This window comes from Pogona vitticeps, chromosome 8 (assembly GCF_051106095.1).
Source record: "Pogona vitticeps strain Pit_001003342236 chromosome 8, PviZW2.1, whole genome shotgun sequence".
In the NCBI taxonomy this organism is placed as follows: domain Eukaryota; kingdom Metazoa; phylum Chordata; class Lepidosauria; order Squamata; family Agamidae; genus Pogona; species Pogona vitticeps.
This window is the reverse complement of record NC_135790.1, coordinates 29,791,692-29,813,344: the sequence shown is the minus strand read 5'-3', so window position 1 is coordinate 29,813,344 and position 21,653 is coordinate 29,791,692. Positions and strand designations below refer to the sequence as shown.

General features: G+C 61.3%; 2 protein-coding genes across 20 annotated transcripts in view; one reads left to right on the top strand and one right to left on the bottom strand.

Moving 5' to 3' along the window:
* The window catches only part of PHLDB1 (pleckstrin homology like domain family B member 1), a 31,812-nt gene extending 19,658 nt beyond the window's left edge, over nucleotides 1-12,154 (top strand). For 9 of the 19 annotated variants that reach the window (XM_072979407.2, XM_072979404.2, XM_078379546.1 and 6 more), the window contains 17 exons: nucleotides 2,646-2,774; nucleotides 3,099-3,254; nucleotides 3,369-3,479; nucleotides 3,672-3,764; nucleotides 4,872-4,970; nucleotides 5,387-5,488; nucleotides 5,720-5,860; nucleotides 6,654-6,770; nucleotides 7,020-7,122; nucleotides 7,278-7,578; nucleotides 8,098-8,188; nucleotides 8,564-8,710; nucleotides 9,267-9,486; nucleotides 9,731-9,816; nucleotides 10,017-10,049; nucleotides 10,659-10,697; nucleotides 11,185-12,154. In XM_072979407.2, coding sequence (XP_072835508.2) covers nucleotides 2,646-2,774; nucleotides 3,099-3,254; nucleotides 3,369-3,479; nucleotides 3,672-3,764; nucleotides 4,872-4,970; nucleotides 5,387-5,488; nucleotides 5,720-5,860; nucleotides 6,654-6,770; nucleotides 7,020-7,122; nucleotides 7,278-7,578; nucleotides 8,098-8,188; nucleotides 8,564-8,710; nucleotides 9,267-9,486; nucleotides 9,731-9,816; nucleotides 10,017-10,049; nucleotides 10,659-10,697; nucleotides 11,185-11,325 — 2,109 coding nt within the window. In that variant the 3' untranslated portion in view covers nucleotides 11,326-12,154. The remainder of the gene's footprint in view (nucleotides 1-2,645; nucleotides 2,775-3,098; nucleotides 3,255-3,368; nucleotides 3,480-3,671; nucleotides 3,765-4,871; nucleotides 4,971-5,386; nucleotides 5,489-5,719; nucleotides 5,861-6,653; nucleotides 6,771-7,019; nucleotides 7,123-7,277; nucleotides 7,579-8,097; nucleotides 8,189-8,563; nucleotides 8,711-9,266; nucleotides 9,487-9,730; nucleotides 9,817-10,016; nucleotides 10,050-10,658; nucleotides 10,698-11,184) is intronic. The other 10 variants (XM_078379541.1, XM_078379540.1, XM_078379538.1 and 7 more) reach the window with 10 other exon arrangements.
* Nucleotides 12,155-12,799: 645 nt separating this feature from the next.
* TREH (trehalase) lies at nucleotides 12,800-21,529 on the bottom strand. Its single transcript, XM_020794822.3, has 15 exons — nucleotides 20,845-21,529; nucleotides 19,970-20,070; nucleotides 19,239-19,386; nucleotides 17,873-17,960; nucleotides 17,656-17,756; nucleotides 17,403-17,495; nucleotides 16,906-17,022; nucleotides 16,544-16,666; nucleotides 16,400-16,449; nucleotides 15,891-16,091; nucleotides 14,911-15,128; nucleotides 13,950-14,061; nucleotides 13,552-13,664; nucleotides 13,409-13,462; nucleotides 12,800-13,105 (listed from the first exon to the last, which is right to left on the bottom strand). Exons 1-15 carry the CDS (start codon nucleotides 20,943-20,945, stop codon nucleotides 12,962-12,964), a joined length of 1,764 nt encoding a protein of 587 aa, XP_020650481.3. The 5' UTR covers nucleotides 20,946-21,529; the 3' UTR covers nucleotides 12,800-12,961.
* Between the last annotated feature and the right edge of the window lie 124 nt (nucleotides 21,530-21,653).

Genomic DNA, 21,653 nt, shown 5'->3' with positions numbered 1-21,653 from the left:
CAGAGGAGGCCTGCTCACTGCCACGGCTCCACTTCGGCCCTTGTGGGAGAGAGCGGATGGGGGCCTTCTGCGCAGAGCCCCAGCCGAGTGGCGCCTGTCCTCCCCTTCTGCCTGCGGCTTTCCCACGCACCACTCGCTCGCTTGGGGACCGCTGGCGCTCTCACCTCTGGGCGGTGGCTCTCCCGCGATGCTGCGCGGCCAGCCGGAGGGCCCCTTTTCAAGCTCCGGAGGGGGGGGGGAGTTTTTCTCTTCTTCCAGGCTTTGGTGTAGGAGGTCCCTGATGGAGCCAGGCTCAGCTGCTGGAGGGGGAGCAGTGGCAAAACGTGGGACCCCCAGTGCTTCCTTTCCTGCCCCCTCTCCAAATGCCCGGAGAGGAGCACTGCACTGGATGGAAGGCTAAAAGGAGACACCCCCCACCTGGGAGAGGGGCTACTGCCAGCCCTCCTTTTAGGGGGGGGGCGCTCTTTCCCACCATTTCCCAAACCTTTGCTCTCGGACAGGGAGCCTGGGGGAAGCACACATCCTGCGGAGTCCTGCCACTAACCACTCAGCCTACACTAACCCTAACCGTAACTCCTCTGTTCAGTTTCTCTCTCTCTTGCTCTCTCTTTCTCCACTTGCTTCTGTGACTGCCCACAGAGAGAGGCAGACGGTGGCTGAGGCCACAGAGGCAGGCAGGCGGGGGGGGGGGGGGCTGCTGGACCGAGCCTTCCCATACACAGCCTGCCTCTCGGGGTACTGAGACCTGGCTTGGGGGCTTCCGCTCTTCTTCCTGTGCTGTGGAGCTGTGGGTGGGGTCCTGCAAATTTGCAGTGCTCTCAAGGACCTTTGCAAATGCACAGTTTGAGACCCTTTCTGGTCTGGGAGAGGATGCCGACCCCCCACCTACCAGGCCAGCCGGTCCAGGGTGGTAGAGGGTGTGAGCCTTCAGTGTCATAGTGGTGGAAGAGGCAGGATGGTCTCTGGGCAGGTTTGCCAGGGATCTTTTCCCCAGACGTGGGTGGAAGACCAAGACCAGGCCAGGTGCCCAGCAGGCATCTGCCTTGGGTGTGTGCAGATGGGGTGGGGGCAGGGCGTGATGCTTGGATGAGCAAGTCTCGCATTCGGGTGCAGAGGTGTGGCAGGAGCTTGTGCAGCCTTTTCAAATGAAAAGTGAAGACTCCGATGCTGGAGTGCCATGAAATCCTGCCCCAAACAAAACTGATGGATGCCGGGCGAAGTAACCTCTGCGCTGAAAGGCTCTTGGGGTGGGGGTGATAAAGACAGCATCTTGCAGGGTGCCAGAGGAAACCCTGGAGTTGCTGTTGCTGAACCTCCAACCACCACCATCCTGCTGCATGCTTCCTCCACTTGCAGCTCAGGAGACCTGGCGTTCTGCGACCAAAGGTGCCGGGCCCCCTTGAAAGAGGAACGAGCCATGCCGGGCTGGCTTAAGCCCTCGTGGGCTGCAGCTCCTGGCCTCCGATGCAGCCCCCGAACACTCCATGGCCGAAATCTAGTAGGGAGGCCCAGCAAGAGTAGGCCCACTGAACGAGTGAGGATTTGGTGAGTCAACACATCTGTAAGTCCCATGGATTCTACGACCCCAGTTGTGGCTTCTTACCGCCTTTCAGGCAAGGTCAAACCACATTTGCCAGCCCGGCAAAGGCCACAAGAACTTTTACTCTGTTTGCAGCGGCAGGCCTACCTTGAGAAGTTCTGCACCACGAAGAGTGCCATGGTGAGGGGTGTGTAAGGGAGCACAACTGTGCCTCTTTCATGCAGAATACCAGCCTTTCCAGGCAGAACGTTCCTCATAGGGACTCTGGCCTTGGTCTCCTTGGAGCGGGCTCAGGGAAGCCACGCTCCGGGGTCCTTGGAGGGAGGCCCCGAGAGTCCTCGGCTAGCAGCGCCCAGGCCAGTCTCCCTCGGAAGGGCTCGAGCACGGCCGTGAGAGATAAAGGCCTTGGAGCACCGAAGCTGGGAGTCCCTGGAAGAGTCGCATCCGACACATAGCCCTGGCTGTCGCTGCACTGACACCCCCCCCCCCGAGAGCCCGACTGGTTCCTCTGCCTTTACTAATTCACTCACATAAGCCCCAAACTGTCCAGGGCCCCCTGACACTCCCCACCCTGCCCTCAAACCGGAGTGACTCCAATGCCAGTGGGTCAGACCCTCGTTTTGTGTCTCAAAGGTAGCACAGGCTTGTCTGTTGTGAGATGGGCTGGGTGGTGGGGTGTGTGCGAGATGGGGCTGACAGGCAGGGCTGGGCTGGGCTGGGCTGGGGAGGGCGAGGTGAGGTCTCGTAAGCTGGGCTGAAAGCAGAACCGTTTGCAGCAGCTCCCGGGCCTTGCGTGGTTGAACCAGGTGTGGGGGGAGGTGGGCCGGGGGGGGGGGGGTCAGCAGCAACTCTGCCAAGGCTGCAGCTTTGAGATGCAAGACCGAGGAGGTCCTGAGTGGAGGCCCAGCAACCCTATTCGTTTTTCTCTCACACCCACTCACCCCCACCCCCATGACTTCCCCACTAATCCCCTAAGCTTTGCATGGCCTGCTCTTGAGAAGTATGTCCTCTCTCTCTCTCTCTCTCTCTCTCTCTCTCTCTCTCTCTCTCTCTCTCTCTCTCTGCCTCTGCCTCTTTCGTGTGTGTTGTTTTCTCCCGGATTCAGGAGAGAGCAAAGGTTGATGCGGAAAGGAAGCAGCTCGAGAGACTGCGGGCGCTCTACTCTGAGCTCAGGACCCAGCTTGACAACTGCCCTGAGTCCATGAGGGAGCAGCTGCAGGAGCAAACGCAAAGGGTCAGTGCCTCCCTCCTTCCTTCCCCTGCCCCTCCCTGCCCTCGAGGTGGCCCTGCGCCGCTCGGCCGCTCAGCACCAGGCGACGGTAAGCACGGTAGGCAGGCAGGCAGGCAGGGCAGGCATGCGCCCCCTTCCCCCCCCCACCCTCAGCTTTGGACAGCCACCCCATTTGCCCAGCCACCCTAAAGGGCACACAGCAAATGTAACCAAGCGCTGCTCGGCTTGGGACGCCCCGCCGTCTCCTGCTGTCGCACGTCTCTCCTTTGCCTGGAAGCCCCCTAATCCTTCCCGAGACCTAACAGGGACGGCCGTCTCCTGCTGCAGGAAGCCGAGGCCCTGGAGGCCGAGAGCAAGCTCTTCGAGGACCTGGAGTTTCAGCAGCTGGAGAAGGAGAGCCGGGCGGAGGAGGAGCAGGAGAGGCTCAGCCAGCAGCTGCTCCACAGCCAAGCCGAGAGCCTCCGCAGCCTGGCCCGGCGGAAGGTGAGCAGGCCCGGGAGGGGGCGGCCGGGCCCAGAGGGGCTGCCTTGGGGGGGCGGGGGGCGGCTGAGCCCTGTAGACATGCCTCCACCTTCCTCCTCCTCCTCCTTCCCCCAGGAGCGCGTGGCGGCACTGGAAAGCCAGGCCAACCAGATCCGACTGCAGGCGGCTCAGGAGGCCGAGCGACTCAGTCAGGAGAAGAGCGCCACATTGCAGCTGCTGCAGAAGGTGAGCCCGGGGTGTGTGTGTGTGTGTGGCCACCGGGCAGGACAGGGGGCTGGCTGCTTCTGGGCCTCCAGGCAAGTGGGCGGGGGGCTTGGCCTGAACCTCATTCCGGGGATCTGCCCCACAAAAAGAGGGGCAGTGGCCCAGGTGGCAGCACCCCCCGAATGGTCTTTCCTCCTCTTCTTTTGGCGGCAGGAGAAAGAGGCACTCCTGGCCTTGGAGAGGCAGTATCGCACGCTGACGGGGGGCTCCGGCTTCCCCAAGACCCCAGCAGGGGCCCTTCGAGAGGTAAGGGGGCCGAGGTCCCTTTGCAGGGGAGGTTTCAGCTCCAGCTCCAGAGGGCCTTGAGCAGCCCCCCCCCCCCTTTTCAGGTCTTGCAACCTTGTATGTGATCGGGTGGGATCCCGGGGCCAGATGGCTTTGCACCCCGCCCCACTTTATATTACCAGGACTTGGGGCAGAGATTCCAAGGGGAGCCCCTCGGTGAGCCGGCTGCATCCAGGCCAGCCAGAAAGGTTCAGGGTCCCACCTTCAAAGGCACTCCAATGGGCAAGAGAGTTGCATTTGATTCCCCCATGCCTGGGGGGGGGCACCTCTCCCCGGAAGCTCTGCCACTGCTTTCGGGAAGCGCCTTCTATGTTTTCCACTTGTCAGGAGTGGAAGCAATTGGTTGTCATTCCAAAAAGGCAGGGCATTCCCCTCTTGCTGGTTTCATTCTGTCCACAGCCCTGTGATTCTGGGCACATGGCACTGAGTAGCCGTGGGGGCTTTGCTTCTAAGAGCCGCAATTCCCCCCCCCTGCCCACCGGGCCTTTAACTTTGCAGGTTTTCCAAGTCGTCGGGTGCACTGGTAGGGCCAGCTCCTTCAGCCCCCCACTGCAGCTTTCCAGGGTTCAGGGCTGGGGGGTCTTGTCATCACTGCCGCAGCCGGTGGCCTCCCCCAGAAGGGAGATGCTGCCAGGGACCGACGGGAAACGGTCACGAGGTCCAAGGGAGCTGCCCAATTCTGGAGGGAGGGAAGGGATCCTGAGCTTGGGGACCCTCCAATGCCCAGACTCCTCATGACAGACTCTTGTGTTTTTTGTTCCTCTTGGACTGCTTGTGTCAGTCTTGCATCCATTTCTCTCTTGTTTGGGCTGAAAGCTGGGGGATTGTGCTGGGAGAGAAGGGAAGGCCTAGCTCTCGACTCTGGGCTTATGTGCCTCTGCCCTCCCTCCTCCCCTCGCGGAGACCTGAGGCTCTGAGAGGTCTGTGCCTGCTCTGTCAGAAGCCGGCCCCCATTCCCCTGTCCACGTGCCCCCCCCTCGGTTCCTCCCCCCCAACCCTTAGCCCCCCCCCTTCCCTGGGCTTCCTGCAGCAGCTGACGCTCCCCCACGGCTTTTCCTGCCCAAACAGGAGGCGCTGGCCTGCTCTGCGTTGGAGGAGGGGGCTGCCCTGGTGGGTTCCTGCGGCGCGGCCCCTTCCTCCACCCATCCCTGCCCAGTGACGTCAGAGGTAACGCTTGGCGCACTGCACGGTGCGCATGCCTGGAGCATCCGGCCCCCTAGCTGGGCGGCTTGGCCTGCTTCCTTCTGCATCTTGGCCTGCTAAGGGGCTCACCTGTGGCTGGGCTTTGGCGGCACTGCCTTGACCCCACCTGTGGCCCCCACCGGCCTCTCCCGCCCCCGCGGGGCCCTCAGAGGCCGCTCTGAGGGAAGGCTGGGCATCCCAGGCCGCAGGCCAGCCCTGCTTGGTTTGCTGTGCTTTGCTTCTGGCCAGCCTCGCGGGAAGAGAGTCTGTCTGTCTCTCTCTCTCTCTCTCTCTCTGTGTGTGTGTGTGTGTGTGAGAGAGAGAGAGAGAGAGAGAGGGAGGCAGGGAGGGAGTGCCTCGCACCCACTTAATTATCCTTCTCTCTGCTTGGCTGCTTCTAGGAGTCCCTGGAGCTGCCTGGCTCTTTCTGCTTGGGTAGCCACGGGCCAGGGGCTCATGCTTCTCCTGTCAACCCCCCACCTCCGCCCCCCCTCACCTACGAGGTACCTGCCCTGTCAGCCTGGCTTCCTTGACTGCTGGGCAACCCTGTGTGCTCCCCTGGTGGGTGGGTGGGAGGGTGGGTGGGGTGCCCAGGGGAGGGGGCTTCTGTTTACCCCTGGATCAGGCCGGACCCTTTCCCTCTTTGCCCAGCGGGGCTCCCAAGCGGCTGCCTCGACCTTCGCTGGCTTTGCGCCCACTGGCCGCCTCTCACTCTGCCTCTCCTCTGTGCCCAGTATGTGACAACTGACCAGCTGGCAGTGATGCTGGGCAGCGTCCGAGCCGCCGTGGGGCTCGTCCCCTTGCCCAGCCCCCCTGCTGCAGACCCTCCTGCTTCTGCTCTCCCAGCGCTCCTCTTCTCTTCCAGCTGCACCCAGGTTTGTTCCCCCCCCCCGCCATCCAGACCCTCCCCTGCCTCAGTCCTCCGGCCTGTTCTCTGAGACAGGGGGGCTGCCCCACACGACAAAAGCAAGGCAGGCAGGCAGGCAGGCAGGCAGGCGGGGGGGGAGCCCTGGGGTTTTGAGTGGTGCCTCCCACGGGGTGTGCGTGTGTGTGTGGAGTGGGCAGTGGCGTGCATGTCTGTGAGGGCAAGAGAGAGTGAAGGCCTCTGGACTGGACAGGGATCTGTTGGCTTCGGATCTCCCTCTTCTGCCCTCAGACCAGTTCCCTGAGGAGGACTGCTCCCATCTCAGAGTGGAGGGAGGGAGACCCGCAGAAGGACACCAGGGGGGTCCCTGTGTGTGTGTGTGTGTGGGTGACTGGGGGGGTGACGGGGGGGAGGCCTCCAAAGCATGGTGGGTATGTCAGGATTGGGGGTGGGGGCGAACGCCTGTGGTCCTCCATGGCGTCAGGCCTGCCCACCAGGGGACCCCTCGGAGACCTGCCCCTCCACGTCCTTCCTTCTGGTGCTCCTGCCCTCGCCGGCCTTTCTGTCCTGGGGCTTCTTTCTGCCCTCCCATTTCCCCAGCCCAGAAGAGGTGGCCCTGGCAAGGAGCAGAGTCCAGCCACCCCTTCTTGCTCAAGACCCAACGGGCCAAGGGTGCAGCTGAAGCAGTGCCCGCTTGGCCAACCGTTTCCTCTCCCTGTTACCGCTCAGCCGACCCAAGTCTGGGCTGGGCAGGGTCTCCGGGGGTCTCTGACTGGCGGGCCTCTGGTGTCTCTCTCGGCCAGGTGTATCGTTGCAAGGGGGGCAGCATCCCTGGGACGCTGGCACAGACCAAGGGGGTCACCTCCTCCTCCTCCTCCCAGCTCAGCATCGCCACCCTCAGGCGCAGCCCCTCCCCCAAGGTATGGCAGGGGCGGGGTGGGGGGGCGGGGGCCACCCTGCAAGCCAAAGGAGGGGAGGGGCCAAGGCAGGGCTGGTTCCTCCCCTCCCTTCCGGATGGAGGGTTTGTAAGTCTGGCTGATGGAGGGGAGGATCTGGCCAGTGGGAGACTCCTCCTGCCCCCCCTTCTGTAGGGGTGGGGTGGGAGTTCTGGCTTTACAGGGACCGGGGAGGGCCGTGAAGCCCGGTCCCAAAGAGCATCTCTCCCACAGAACACCCTGCCCCCCCAGAACGGCACCAGCAGCCTTCCGCGGAACCTGGCCAGCACCCTGCGCGACATTGAGGGCAAGCGCCAGCTAGCCCTCCAGCAAAAGGGTGGGTGTAGGGGTGTGTGTGTGGGGGGCACCAGGGGCTCCTCCTTTGCTGCCCGGGGGGGGGAGAAGGGGGTTTGCCGCAGGGGTTGGGGAGGCAGCAGGGCCCTTTGCCAGCTCAGCCAGGCTCTCGCTCTCCTCCTGGGGGGGGTCTTGCAGGGCGCCAGGTGATTGAGGAGCAGCGCCGGCGGCTGGCCGACCTGAAGCAGAAGGCGGCGGCTGAGGCCCAGTCCCAGTGGGAGGCCCTGCGCGGGGGGGCAGTGCCCCTCTTCCCCCCCTCCTCCTCCCCACTCATGCACCACTCCATCCTCCATCATCATCACCCACCCCGGGGCCCAGGCCTGCGTGCCGAGGAGCCCGATCACGCCTACGACACCCTCAGCCTGGAGAGCTCCGACAGCCTTGAGACCGACCTCTCCACCAGTGGAAACTCTGCCTGCTCCCCGGACAACGTGTCCAGGTACAGGAAGAGGGCGCGTGCGGGGGGGGGGCGGAGAGAAGGCCCGGCCCTGGCAGCACAGGGGTGGGGCCTCATCCCTGGCCTCTCCCTAACCCTCTCCATCCCTCCTCCTCCCCCCCCATCACCCTCAGCAGGACTGGCAAGTGGGTGGGAGGGCAAGGGCGGCCCTCTCCTGCCGTGGGGCCACCACCTGGGAATGGGGGGGGGGTGTTGTTCACCATTGCCATCCATCTCCTCCATCTCACCCGCTTTTTGGTGCCCCGCGGCCTCTGCAGGGGGTTGCTGGAGGATCGTGCTCTGTGGAAATGGGAGGGGGCCTGGCTGGGGTCTGGTCCTCCCCGGTGGAGAAGAGGGACTAGCAGGGAGGCGTTCATCTCCTGCCCTTTCCTCCTGGGGGGCCGGGGGGGAGAGAGCTGGCTGTGGCACAGGAGGGAGGGGTGGGACACGTCCAGGCAGCTGTTCTGTGGGGGGGCCAGGACAAGGAAGGGGAGGGAGTGATGCTCTGCCTTCACCGTGCAGCGCCAGTGGGGCCGAGGCCGGGAAGATTGAGGAGATGGAGAAGATGCTGAAGGAGGCCCACGCTGAAAAATCACGCCTGATGGAATCACGGGTGAGGATCGGGATGGGGCCCCCACCCCTCCAGGCTTTCTTGTTCTCCTAAAAGGTCTCGGTGACCCACAGCGTTCGCCCCACCCCTGCCATGTGCTTCTGGGGCAGGGTCCTGAGAAAATCCCTCTCCCTTCTTTTCAGGGGGTGGGGGTGGGGGTTCCACCTGGTTTGGGCCAGCAGTAGCTGTCTGGGAAAGAGCTTGGCAGGGAGGGGGGGTAAGCAAGGAGACACCCACCCCAGCAGAACGGCCTCCTGCACCCTCTCCCCCTGCCAAGAGGACCCGAGGACAGACAGGGTGGCAGCTGGCAGCCCAGGGCTGGGCTCGGCTGCACAATGCCAACGGTACCATCCCCCCCTCCCCCCAAAAATTATCCAGGAGCAAGAGATGGAGCTACGGCGCCAAGCCCTGGAGGATGAGCGGAGGCGGAGGGAGGAGCTGGAGAGGCAGCTGCAGGACGAGACAGCCCGGAGGCAGAAGCTCATCGAGAAGGAGGTCAAGATGCGGGAGAAGCAGTTTGCCCAGGTATAGCGGGGGAGGGGGGAGAGGAGGGAGGCTCTGGCGTGGATCTCCGCCTGGACGTGTGCGCGGAAGGCCCTTCGGGCTGAGAGCCCTGGCAGGTCTTCTCTGTCTCCATCGGCCGCCACTTCTGGAATTCACACACACACCCCAGCTGGCTAGACAGGGAATCCAGTGTGGCTGAAGGAAACATGTCCATTGTGCCCCGCGGGGGCCCCCCCCACCACACCACCCCTGCCAGCCAAACACACCTGTTTCAGGTGGCGGGATGCTCCCCAGTCACACTGGCTGTGGTTCATGGAGGGAGCCCCCGTGTCGGTTGCAGAAGGACCCACGGTCGGTCCCCAGGGCCGGGCCCTGGAGTGTCCGAGGGAGTGGGTGGCCTGGAGTGAGGAGGACCAGGGGACCCATGGGGCTCGGGGCTCGCTTCAGTGCCCGCCCACTGGGTTGGGGGCTCCTCCCCAGTGCTTCCAGGCTCCTTCAGAGACAAGCTCTGTGGCTGGATGCGCGTGGCAGCTGTGACAGAAGCGGTGAAGGGCGACCCCCGTCCTCTCCTTTGCAGGCACGCCCCCTGACCCGCTACTTGCCAATCCGCAAGGAGGACTTTGACCTCCGCTCACACATCGAGTCCTCTGGCCACAGCGTGGACACCTGCAGCCACGTCATCCTTTCAGAGAAAATGTGCAAAGGCTACCTGGTCAAGATGGGGGGCAAGATTAAGTCCTGGAAGAAGCGCTGGTTCGTCTTTGACCGCCTGCGCCGGACCCTCTCCTACTACGTGGGTAAGCGAGCAGGGCCCCTCGTGGTGTCCCCAGCACCGCCACCATGTTCTCCGCTCACACTCTGTGTGTGTGTGTGTGTTTGTGTGTGTGTGTGTGTGTGTAATCCTGGGTGCCCCACCCCCAATGCCCCCCCGCATGCTCCTCAGCCACCGGAGTCTTTGCCAGGAGCCAGGGCTGATTCCTCCCCCACACACACACACACACCCCTACCTACCTTGACCCTATTTCTCCTCCTCCTCTGCAGACAAACATGAAACCAAGCTCAAGGGCCTCATCTACTTCCAGGCCATTGAAGAGGTTTATTACGACCACCTCAGAAGTGCAGCCAAGGTGAGCCAAGCTGGGGTGGCAGGACTGCCCACCTGCCTGCCTGCCTGCCTGCCTGGGCGACTCACCGCCCCCCCCCCGTGCAGGAGAGGGAGGGGCCTCGGGAGGTACACAGGGAAGGGGCGGGTGGGCTTTCCGGGAGGCCCTGCCCCTTGTGGCGTCTCTGTTCCTCCCGTCACCTTTCTCTCTGCCTCATCCCACAGAAGAGATCGTTCTTCTCTTTCAGCCTGGCCAGCGTAGGTACCATCTGGTTTGCTCTGCCCGCCTGCTGCCTCTGCCCAATAACCCCTCTTGCCCCGCATGCCTCCACTAACATAGATGGCCTGCCACCCTTTGGGGCTGCCCTCTTTGCATCGGACCCACGGCCTTAGAGACTGGCTCAGTCACCTGCTGAGGTGCCTAGAACTAGGATGGCGATTTCTGGCTCTGAAGGTGGACTTGAGAGTCTGCCAGTGGCATCACCCAAGCTGTACAGAGGCTCCCTGGGCATCCTCCATGGCACCTGGCAGTTCCAGCTGCAGAACAGGAGCCAAGATGATGCACTTCCCTCCCTCCCTCCCTCTCTAGCTCGAGGAGGACTTTGGAGAGCTCAGAACAGAGATGCCGGGCGGGGGGTGGCCCCTTGGGCGGTCCTGGTCTTGCTGCCTCTTTCCTCTCTAACCTGACCTTGAAGATCGGCTGCCTGCTTGCAGTGGCAAAAACCAAGGCCACTTTGTGTGGATGTGACTTGCAGCCGCCCTGCATGGCCACTAACCCTCCGGCCTGCCATCTCGCAGCCGGGGCTCTTGAGCCAGCTGGCTCATCCTCTCTAATCGTTCTCCTGTTTCTCTACATTTTCCCCCTAGCACCTAGCAGACTTCCTCCCTGCTCCCTTCAGTGGAGAGGTTGGTCTTCAGCTCCCTCTTTCGGGGTCGGATGGGGGGGGGCACAGACTTCTTTCCATGTTTTGGGGGGGCATAGGAATGAGAGAAGAGGGGTACCATTTATGCCCCCCCTCTTGCCCTGGACGGTCCTTACTCAAACTGCGCAAGGCTTGGTGTCATCCTGGAGCGTTTATCCTTCCCCACTTTCTTTCTTTCTTTCTTTCTTTCTTTCTTTCTTTCTTTCTTTCTTTCTTTCTTTCTTTCTTTCTTTCTTTCTTTCTTTCTTTCTTTCTTTCTTTCTTTCTTTCTTTCTTTCTTTCTTTCTTTCTCTCTCTCTCTCTCTCTCTCTTTCTCTCTCTCTCCCTCCCTCCCTTTCGGGTTTTCTGTCTGAGCAAAGGGGTGGGGATGTTTCCCAGCTGCAGCCTTACAATGGAAGGGCAGGCTGGCAGGTTGCTTCAGACCACCCAAATCTTTCCCTCCTGTGTGCCGTTTCTTCTTCTCTCTGCAGAGTCCCAACCCAGCCCTCACCTTCTGCGTGAAGACCCATGACCGCCTCTACTACATGGTGGCCCCCTCAGCAGAAGCCATGCGCATCTGGATGGACGTCATTGTCACAGGGGCCGAGGGATACACACAGTTCCTCAGCTGATGAAGGGGAGCCCATGATGGGGAACCTCGGACTGCCTGCCTCTCCGTCTACAGGAGGAGAAAGAAAGAAAGAAGAACGGAGGCTGCCCGCAGCCCAGCCCCACTGCCCCGGGTCAGAGTCTGACGCCCTTTCCACTTCCACTGCAATGCCTCTATGGACTCACGGGGCTGGCACACAACCGATGGGAACCTCTTGGTGGGCTTCTGCTCCGTTGGTGTGACCCACTGGGGCAAAGAGGAGGGTGGCAGCAGGGCAGCCGGACGACAGACCCAGCAATGCCAGGACTCCAGCACTCTGTGGGGAAACGCAGGGGTCCCTCGTCTGCCCTAGACTCAGTCTCTGTCATGGAAAGCTGGACCTTCCTCCTGCTCCCTGCCTCTTGGCTTCTCCTGGGACTGAGCACCACCACAGAGAGCGGGCTGGCCCAAGCGAGGGAGTGTAGAGACTGCATCCGGCCCAAGCCACCATGTGCCTTGGCGGGCAGGGGAGAGTCTTACCACCCCCTCCCTGCATTTCCACTGCTAAGTGCTGCATGCCCTGTGAGGGCACCACTTGCTATTCTGCCTCCAGTGGGCACATGCTAGCGGCCCCTAAGGAAGGTGGGACAGTGCTAGCTCCACCTAGCCATTATCCTACTTTAGGTCAGAGCAGAGGGAGTTTTTTAGCTCCATGCCGGATTTCCAGGTTCACTTTTATATGTTGTTTTGAAAAAGAAAAAGGAGAAAGACTGTCTCTCTCCCCCTGCCTGCCCCCCACCCCCCCGCGGGGCTCAGGCAGACGTCGCTGCTCCTGACTTGGAGGGGGAGAGGAATAAAGCCTTTTACCTCAAGGGTCTGACGAGGAACTTTTCTCTCCCCCCCCCATAAGGGACGCCCTGCAGCTGCCAACCCCTCTCCCAGCGCAGCCCCTGACCCTTGCATGGTGGGGGAAAGGTGTGGCTGCTTGTGCACTGTGGCGCTCCACATGGCTCAGGGCGAGCAGGTGCTCCGCTTAGACCCTCGGGGCAAGGCCGGGGGAGAAGCTGGCAAGAAGAGCAAGGACTTCAGGGTCCACAGTTTGGAGAGCGTCTGGTCCAGCCTCACCCGAGGGCAGCCAGAGCCTCCCCAGCCACCCCTGAGGAGCCTCCAGCCAAGGAGACGCAGCCACTTCCGGCGCTGGCCCTGGCCTGCTGCCAACCGGCTCTGACCCCTGGCAGGTATTGCCTCCGCTTAGTCCTGTCCCCACCCCCACCACCCCGCCGGGGGGGGGGGGGGGAGAGAAACGTGCCAGGGGCTCAGGGCTGGGGCAACCTTCCAGCCACAGGAAGCGTCTCTCCTCGGTGCCTCTTCCCTGCTGCCTGGGGCCTTTGACCACACCTCCGGAGGGGCCTTCCAGACCAGCACCGCCTGGGAGTCCCCCTGCTCCCTTTTCTGGAGCGATCCCCCAATTTCTCCTCCTCTCTCCTTCAACTGAGCTCTGCAGCATAAAAGAAGAGCTGTGGCTTTTCACATGAGACTTCATTAGACCGTGCCAGGCACACACAAACACACACCCCTCCCCAGAGAGCGAGAGAGAGAGAGAGAGAGAGAGAGAGAGAGCTGCAGAGGCCAGGAGGTCAAAGGTGGTGGGGGAGCCACGCAGGCAGCCCAAGGGACTCCTAGGGCGGCAGGGTGAGGAGAAGGCTGGCCACCACGACCCAGGGCAGGACACGAGGCGGCGCCAAAGCAGCGGCCGAGGTGAGGCGCTCTCCGTAGAGGTCCAGCAGCTGAAGGGCGACCCCGTTGGTCCAGCCAAAGCCCTCCTGTGGGGAACAGATAGATGGGGAGCGTGAGAGAGACAGGGCGGTGGAGTGGCCTGGATCCAGGATCCAGCCCCCATGACACTCGCTGAGGGGCCCGGGGGAACCTCTGTTCGGGCTTTTGTGGGGAGAAAGGCAGGGGAGGTGTCGGGCGGCTTGAGCGAATGAGTGACAAGGTAGGGAATGTGGTGAAAACGAATGGCTGAAGCAAGGAGCAGCTGGCCCTGCTCTGCAGAAGAGGGGCGACCAGGAAAGGGGGGGTCCCCCCTTGGGGTGGGTGGGGTGGGGGTGGGGGTTGGACCTCACCTGCACTTCGTACTCCCCGCCAGCACCTGGCTTTCCATCTCCTTCGACGTCATACTGGGGAAAAGAGAAAGGGCGGGTGGTGCTCAGCACAGCCTGTGGGGAGAGGTGGGGGACGAGCAAAGGCAGCTGCTTGCGGGCCTCACCTTCTCAAACATGTTGTGATATCGCTGGTAGACGGCCAGGTTTGTTCTCACCCACCGCTGGGCCAGGGTGAAGGCCAGCTCTTGGGCCTCCGAGGAGGAAGACTTGGCCAAGCCTGGTGGACACAAAGGTCGGTCAGCTGGCCGGGGAGGGGGAGGGGGCGGGAGTGTGTGGATCCAGCCCCCCCACTCTCCCATGGCACAGCCCCCCCCGACCCGAGCAAGTGGCTCACCTCCACGGTCGGTCGGGGTGGTCAAGGGGAGGCTTTGCAGAGGCTGCCTACCCTTGTCTTAACTTCCCCTGCAGGACGCTGGGAATCCAGAGCAATCCTTCTGATGGCTCCCATTCACACCCCCTGAAGGGAACCAATCCGCCTTGAGGGTTATGGCTGGGGCTTTACCTGCAATCACCATGTGCTGCAGGGGGGCCCAGGCGTTGGGTAGGTCCCACTGTTGCCCCGTGCGTGCCAGGGAGGTGGGCAGCCCCTTGGTGTAGGAGAGTGCTGAGCTTGCCTGGGGGCCGAGAGAGAGAAACAGGAGGACTTGATGGCAAGCAGGAGTAAGAGCCCCAGAGCCACCCGCCCCCATGGTCTACATCTGGGCCACGAGCAAAGCATGGAAAGGAGGCTGTGGAGTTTCTCATCATTGTGCGGCCTCGGCTTTTGCAGGGGAGCAAAGCCAAGAGTCCAGACCAGCCCCCTTCCTTGCCCCTCCAGGTGCAGTCGAGACAGAACACACCCTGCCTTGCCCCTCACCGAAACGCCTCCCCCAGAAACGGGCAGAAGTGTCTAAGGAGCTGGACCAGCTGCCCTGCGAGGGATGATGGGTAACCCTGTTTGGGCTTTGTTTGCTCAGAAAACCTGGCACAGAAGAGGAGAGAGAGAGAGAGAGGTCTACCCGCTCACTGTCAGAGCAGAACAAGGATGGAACCCACGGCCTTGGGAGGTGGGGAGCGCTCCAGCGCTGGAGGTCTTGAAGAGAAACTGGGCCAGCCAGGTGTTGGACAGATCTCGGTTTGGATTCCTGCACTGGACAGTGGGCTGGACCTGATGGTCGTCTACTCATCGGCCCCTTCCAGCCCCATTGCTTTGCGGTTCCACATGGCTGTGCCCGGTGGGGCATTCCAGGAGGTGCAACCCCAAAGGTCACTTTCCCAAACCGTGCACAAACTCCGGGTGCCCTGGCATCCTTCCAGAGAGCAGAGGGGCACCTCCACTCTGTGGCTTTATGCCAACCCCCCGGGGCCTCTTTCCCCCTTGCCGCCCCCCCAGGCTGCTGCTGCAAAGGGCCCCCAGCGTGGACTTGGCTCACCAGAGCGACTCCCCCCCCCCCGCCACTTCCAGACTGCCTCCCCTGGCAAACCTTCAGGTAGGAGACGACTTTCTCAGCATCGCCTGGGCTCACACCACACTCGGCCCACAGAGGCATTAAGTTGGGCGGGTAAAAGGCCTTGTTTGGCCTCTGGCGGAGGAGGTTGTAATCAAACCAGACGCCCGCGTCTTCATTCCAGAAGAGGCGCTGCATTGCGAGGGCCCGTTTCCCGTGAGCCACCTGGAACTGCTTGGCTTTGACGTTCTCCCCTGAAGAAGGAGGAGGAGAAGGAGGAGGTCTCTCATTCACCACCACCACCACCACCCCTCGTTGATAAACCTCCCCAAACCCCAAGGCAGGCAGGAAGGCAGGGCGGCCGGCAGGCAGGCAAGCAAGGGAGCCCTGCCTCTTGGTCCCACCATCTCAGCTGAGAGCCTGGTCCAAGCCAGGCTGGACTTTTGAGCTAAGCGGATGGGACCTTCCTTTCTCCCACGGCTTCGCCCAGGCCTACCAATTCCCTTCTAATGAGCAGCTTGGCCCAAAGCCTGAGACGGGTGAGATCCTGTGATTCTGGACGGGCGCCTTCTGGAAACAGGCACAAGGCTCCCCACCGCCTGCCTTGCGTCAAGCAGCAGAAAGGGCACAATCCCCCAATCTCTGCCCAGCGGCCTCCTCCGGCTCTTGGGTGATTGGGCGAGCACGACGCAGGCACAACCCCCTTCTTCACCTTTCGGCTGAGGCAGGGAATCCTGGCCCTCCCCAGGAGGGAGCGAGTCAAGAAGGCCTTCAAGCCTCCTCGCACATACAAATCCAGTCCGCCCTGTCCTGGAGGCCCTGAGCCTGAGACCTTCACCCCACCCCCCACCCCCAATCCGGAGACCTGGAGAGGCATCATCAAAAACCCCAGGATGACCACCCGTCCCCTGGGATGGGCCAGGCCAGCTTGAAGGGCAAGGGTCTCCAGAAGTCTCTCCACATGAAACCACACCGATGGGTAAGCAACACGGGAGTCGCCTTCTGCAAGTCCTCACCCAGAGCCTCGTAAAAGTTGGCCAGGAGCTGCTCCACTCTGCAAAGGATGGCATTCAAATCCACGGGAACCACGGAGCTCGTCCTGGTGTCTTGCAGGGTGGCCTCCAGCGGGGGTGGCCCCGGCAGGAACCAGCGGGAGGAGAAATCCCAGCCGGACTCCGCTCCGCTGTGGAGCTCGGCCCACAGAGCCCGCCGGGCCTCTACGGGGACAAAGGCCGTGGGAAAGGGTCAGGGCTAGAGGCCAGGGAGCAGACGGGCCCCGTGGGCCGCCTCCCGCCTAACCCCCAAGCCCCTCGTTCCATCGGCTCCTGCTTCACGAGGCTTGGTACCGTTAGCCACGTAAATAGGCAGGGCCACGGGACACCCCTCCAGGTCCGTGTCTGTGGAGAAGAATCTGAGCAAGTCCCTCCTAAGAAAGGAGAACTCGTGCTGTCTGCGGGGGGGGGGGGGGGAACCAGACCCGAGCCCCCACCCGCCCTGCGGTGAAAGCTCCAAGGAGGCCACTCACCTTCAGGCAGGCCCATGGCCAGCTGCACATCCTTCCAGTAGGACTCTGGCCTGCGGGAAAGGGAGAAGAGGCCGTGTCCCCCTCCGGTCAAGGCCCCCTCTGGGGGGAGAGAAGCCCTGTCCTTAACCACCGCTCCCCACTCACCTGGGCTCCCCGACTCGGACACGGTAGCGGTTCAGGACATACTCCTGGCCCCCAAAGGAGACGCTGACAGTCCGGTTCTCTTGCCAAAAGCGGTATTCAGCCTCAAGAAGGCCAATGTTTTCCCTGGAAAAGGCAGCAGCCATCAGGACAAACCGGGAGGAGCTCTCGGCGAGGGTCAGGTGGCGGAAGGAGGCCGACACAGCCCCTGATTCTAAAGCACCGCACCCCCACCCCCCCACCCCACGGCCCTTTGGACAGGTCGGCCCTCCCTCCCCTGCCAAACCATGAGGGGTGGCCTCTGAGAGACCTTGCTTGCTTCATGCTTTCTCTTCACCCGCCGAGGGGAGACCCGGGCCTGTTACCTCAGAAAGTCTGTGTTGTTGGTGTGTCTCAGGTAACTCTCCACCATCAGGGTGAGGAAGGGGGGCTGGCTCCGTTGCTCGTAATATACCCGGCCCCCGTTTGGGATGTGTCCAAATCTGCCAGCAAGATACAACGCAAGGGCTGGCGAATGGAGGCAATGGGCCTTGATGGAAGGTGAGGTGGGTGGGACATGCACAGATTACCCACCCTGGTCCCAATCCCCTGCACTGGTTGAAAGCCTTCGGGGACCCTCCTCCAATGCAGTGGACCTTGGGAGCCCTGAGATTTAGGGGCCCACAGCAGAGGGCCATGGGGGTGTGCCGGTGGGGGGGGAGGCAGGCACGTTTGGGAAGGGGGAAGGACTGCCTGAGATTCAGCAACTTGTAGAAAGAGGAACAAGGGTGGTCTCGCACCCCTCCCTGTTAGATAGGCAGCCTTGGAAGGAGGCAGGGGGTCTCCCGCAACCCCCCCATCCGTTCTTTCCAGAGACCCTCACTTGTCCACAAGGTAGATGAAGTTTTTGATCATGCCCTCTGCCGTGGCTGTCATGTTGCTGAGCAGGAGCCCCTCGATGACCCAGAAGGAGTCCCTGCAGGAAGAGGGTAAGACTGAGAAGACCCCCAGCCTTGGGGGCATGTGTGCATGCGCTGGGGAGGGGCAGCCCCCATGGAGATAAGCATCCAGGCGGGCCCCAGAATCCTTCCCCTGTGGGGCACAGCCACCTGCTACCAGGCCGGCCTGCTTCTCACCAGTAGTAATATTCTCTGAAGCGCCCACCAGGCACAATCAGCGGGTGAGGCACATAGATCAGGGAGTGGCGCTCAGGGCTGGTTTTGACCTCTGGCTTCATCTGAAAGGGAAACAGGTGAGGGACTCTTGCCGTTACGGGCATGGCCAAGTCCCACCCCCTCTTTCCCACTCGAGTCGGGTCGGGTGACCCCCATCCACCCCCCGGGGGGGGCTTACCTGCCTCCCCAGCTGCTTCCACTTTTCATTCAGCTTCTGTGCCCAAGACCGCAGCTTCTCATCCAAAATCCTCTCAAGGAGTGTGGGTCTAGAAAGGGGTAAGAAAAGGAAGGGGCAGCCAGGGGAATGGCAGAAAGGGACGGGACGGTTCCCTTTGGGGCTCACCTGATGGCCCTCAATGGAGAAGGTTACCAGAGAGCGTCTTTGGAGGCACAACGGCACCTTTTCGGGCCCTGACAAACAACACCCTATCATTGTGGGGCTATGACAGTCCCTCTCAACCACGGGGAAGCCAACCCCATCATTTGTTACATGGCAGAACAATAAAATGCAACAAACTGCTAAACAGGTGAACTTTCTGGGGGAAAAGGAAGGTGTTCCCCTGGCATAAAAGAGTAAGAGGTGAGCCCCTAGGGGGAAGAAAAGGGAGACCGCAGGCCAGACCATCCTGCTGGGCTCGTCAGTGTTTGGCACCTCAAGAGGAGGCGGCCAACTTAAAATAGGGGCTCCCTGTTTTAAGGACAAAGCCAGAAACGGCTGCTACCCAGCATGCCTCTGGCCACCAGCCCCTGGGGAGGGCGCAGCCTTCCTAAAGGAATGTGTTTGTGGCTTTAAAGGTATCCTTGTACAATTGTTTCACTCACAACATTCCAGAATGGTTTACAACAACAACAACAAAACAGATACAATAAAGCCAAGAGTGACTAATAACAAAATGACAGAAGCCACTGGAAACAATTTGTTGAAAACCAGGAACAACTGATACTGTTATCAACCAGTAATTGGAAAATAATGGAGAAGACGCAGGTGAAAGCTCATAGGTCTTCCACAGATGTGAGAAACGCCCGTCTGGATCTCCCCGAGGGAGCCTCTGTTGTGGAAAGAATGCTGAGCGAGTGGGTGGGTGAGTGGGTGGGTGGGTGAGTGGGAAGGTTGGCCTTTGGTCAGATCCAGGCCGGTACTTCAGATGCTCTTATCAATGACCTTGGGCAGAGGTCCAAGTCTGAGCGCTTAGGCAGGGTCCAGATGGATCAGGTTGTCCTACAATGAACCGGGTCCCAAGACATTCCAGGTCTTCATCGGTCAGAACCAGCTCTTGGCACTGGGCCCAGAAGGAGGTCCACCAGCCTGTGTGATGGCTGGAGAGCTGGCAAGATGTGGGTTCCCCGGCCATTCCTTGAGCTGTTTCCCCCACTAACTGGCTTTTTGGAGCACCCAACTCCAAGGGCCCCATCTTTCAGGCTAAGGTCAGGAAGAGTGCCAGCCCAAGGCTCTCTCCAGCTGTTAAGCACCCTCCCATCCCCACGGCCTGGTGTTGCAGAGAAAGGGGGAGAGGAAGGACCAGAAGCAGGGATGGGAGGAGTACCTGGGTGTCCAGTCTGCAGGCACCCAGCTCTCAAGCTCCTCTCCTGGGGGAGAGAAGTGGGTGTCCACAAACGCTGCCAGCTGCTGTTTGGACAAGGCTCCACCAGCCGTTGCATTCGCCTGCACCCAGAACTGTGCCAGAACCACATCTGGAAAGATGTAAACAGCTGTCAGTGCAAAGGCCAAACCTCACCAAGCCACCACTGCGGTGACCTAGGTTGCTGGGGTTGGAGAGCTTTACAGGCCCTGGTGTGAGTCTCACTCACCTACCACCCCTGCCAAGGCCTGGGTTATCAACACACACACACACTTTTGGCTTGGAGCAATGGACCTGCCACACCTACCAAAGTGGATGGCAGTGGGGGCGGCAGGTTGGTGAGGCCCACCATGGCACTGGTTGGAAGCAGGAGTGTCCCTCTGGGCAGAGCTGTGCCCTGCTCCCCCCCCCGGCTCAACACAAAACCCAGGCTCTTCCCCATGCCTTGTCCTGTGCCCCCACTCAGTGCCAGGCCAAGCAAGGATCCTGGAGGACAGCTAAAAGCAGCACAACCCACCAAGGAGGTCCGACTAGTTACAAAAAGCCAGAGACCCTGGGAGTTTGCAAGCCAATCAGAGAAATGCTGGCTACCCCAGCGGTGGGAGAGGCGGGCAGCACACTGAAAAAGGCCACGAGCCCGAGGGGATCCCTTGGCAGAGGAAAGGGGCTGGTGGCAGGCCGGCCGGGTGACTTACCCGGGCTGTCCTTCAGTGGCATGTCCACAAAATGCTTGTCATCCTCAAACAGCTGGGCCTGCTGGACCTGCTGGAGAAGCGGTCCCGTGCAGTAGATCTGGCTGGGAAGGCACAGAGCAGAGGAGGAGGGAGCCCGTTGGGAGAGGACGGGCTGGCCAGCCGCTCTATCCTCCTGCTTTGAAAGGGGACGGGGGGGGGGCTGGAGGGCTGGCCTCACAGATGGCCACACCGCTTCCAAAATCTGTGCTTCCCAAACGGGACTGAAGGAAATGCAACCCCCCACCAAGCTGCTGAGCCATGCCCCCCTCCCAGAACAGCTGAAGGGCCGCGGTCAGGGAGACCAATGAAGGCCGAGGCCATGAATCTGCAGGGCTCCTCTGATCACTCTCAGAATCTGCTGTCTCTACACCCCTCCCCACGTCAACTGGAGAGACCAGCCATCTGCTGAGCAGAGCCAAAGCAGCATCGCTGCACAGCTTTTGCTTACTTGGCCACCAATGTCGGCAGCACACGGGCCTTGGACCTGCCCAGCCCTTGCCCAAATAACCACCCCTTTACTACTCACCCTCCCTTCCGATACATGCACCCCAGGATTTTTCAGCTGATTTTATGCCTCAGGGCCACCCCACAACCAATTTTATTTTTCCAAGGAGCCTGGGAGACGCACAAGCACAAGTGTACTTGATGAGCCCGTGGCCCAGCCAATTTGAATGGGGTGCCCCAACTCCTAGCCTGGCGCTAGGGGTCCACACCACCTTGGACCTCTTACATACCAGGGATGTAAGACCATGCTGAGATGGCCCAGTGTCCTCCTTCCTGGGCAGCTACTGAGCAGGCCTCTGGTTTCCTCCCTTGCCTCCCAACAGCTCACTCACCTGTCACAGGGAGACAGAAAGTCGCCCGACTCTGCCTGCTGCCCTGACACAGCTTTGCAGAGGGATAAAAGCAGCATCACTGGCCAGACTGGGACAGGCATCCTGGGCACAAGGGCAGCAGAAGCACTACAATGATCGCTTGCTCCCGTGGACTGCTCTGACAGGACGTCTCCAGGCTTCCTCTACACAAAGTCCACAAACTGACAAGCCTGAACAAAACTCTGTGAACTATTGCTAGTCAGAAGGGGGAAGTTCCCAGGGCCACTAATCTGCCTCCTGCAGCAGGATGGGGAGGTGCATCTGCGAACATGCTCAGATGTTCAACCCTTGCTATGTTCCACGGACTATGCCCACAAAGTGAAAGGCCTGCCGTGGGTGGTGCCAGGCATACAGCTTGCTGGCTTGTGCCAACTTGTTTTCCTGTCCATGCCAGCACATCTCACTAATCCTTCTGCTGGTTCGTCCTCAGCAAGACACAGTGGCCATGCCTCAGTACAATGACCCACCCCCGCCCAGGGTGGCACCCCTCACTTCCTACGGATTCTTCTACTCCTCTGCAAATCTGCTGCTCCCAGTGGCAACCTGCCCTGGCTGAGCCCCTCCAGAGAGACGAGTCGGAGAGTCAGGCAGTCTCGGCCCCACATCTGTTGGGACCAGGCTGCCTGGGCACAAGCAGGACTCGGGAGCTGGGTGGGGCAACCCGTCTCCGCCGTCAAGCTCCTGCAAACAAGCCTCTGCGTTCTTCCTGGAAAAGTTCTTGGAGCATACACCCAACCCGCACACCAGACAAAGAAATGATCCAGCAAAAC

Coding starts and splice junctions, on each gene's coding strand:
- TREH (XM_020794822.3), bottom strand. CDS start 20,945: ATGCCTGTCCCAGTCTGGCCAGTGATGCTGCTTTTATCCCTCTGCAAA. Junction 17,496..17,655: donor TTCAGAGAATATTACTACTG/GTGAGAAGCAGG, acceptor CTCTTCCTGCAG/GGACTCCTTCTGGGTCATCG. Junction 16,667..16,905: donor AACAACACAGACTTTCTGAG/GTAACAGGCCCG, acceptor TGCCTTTTCCAG/GGAAAACATTGGCCTTCTTG.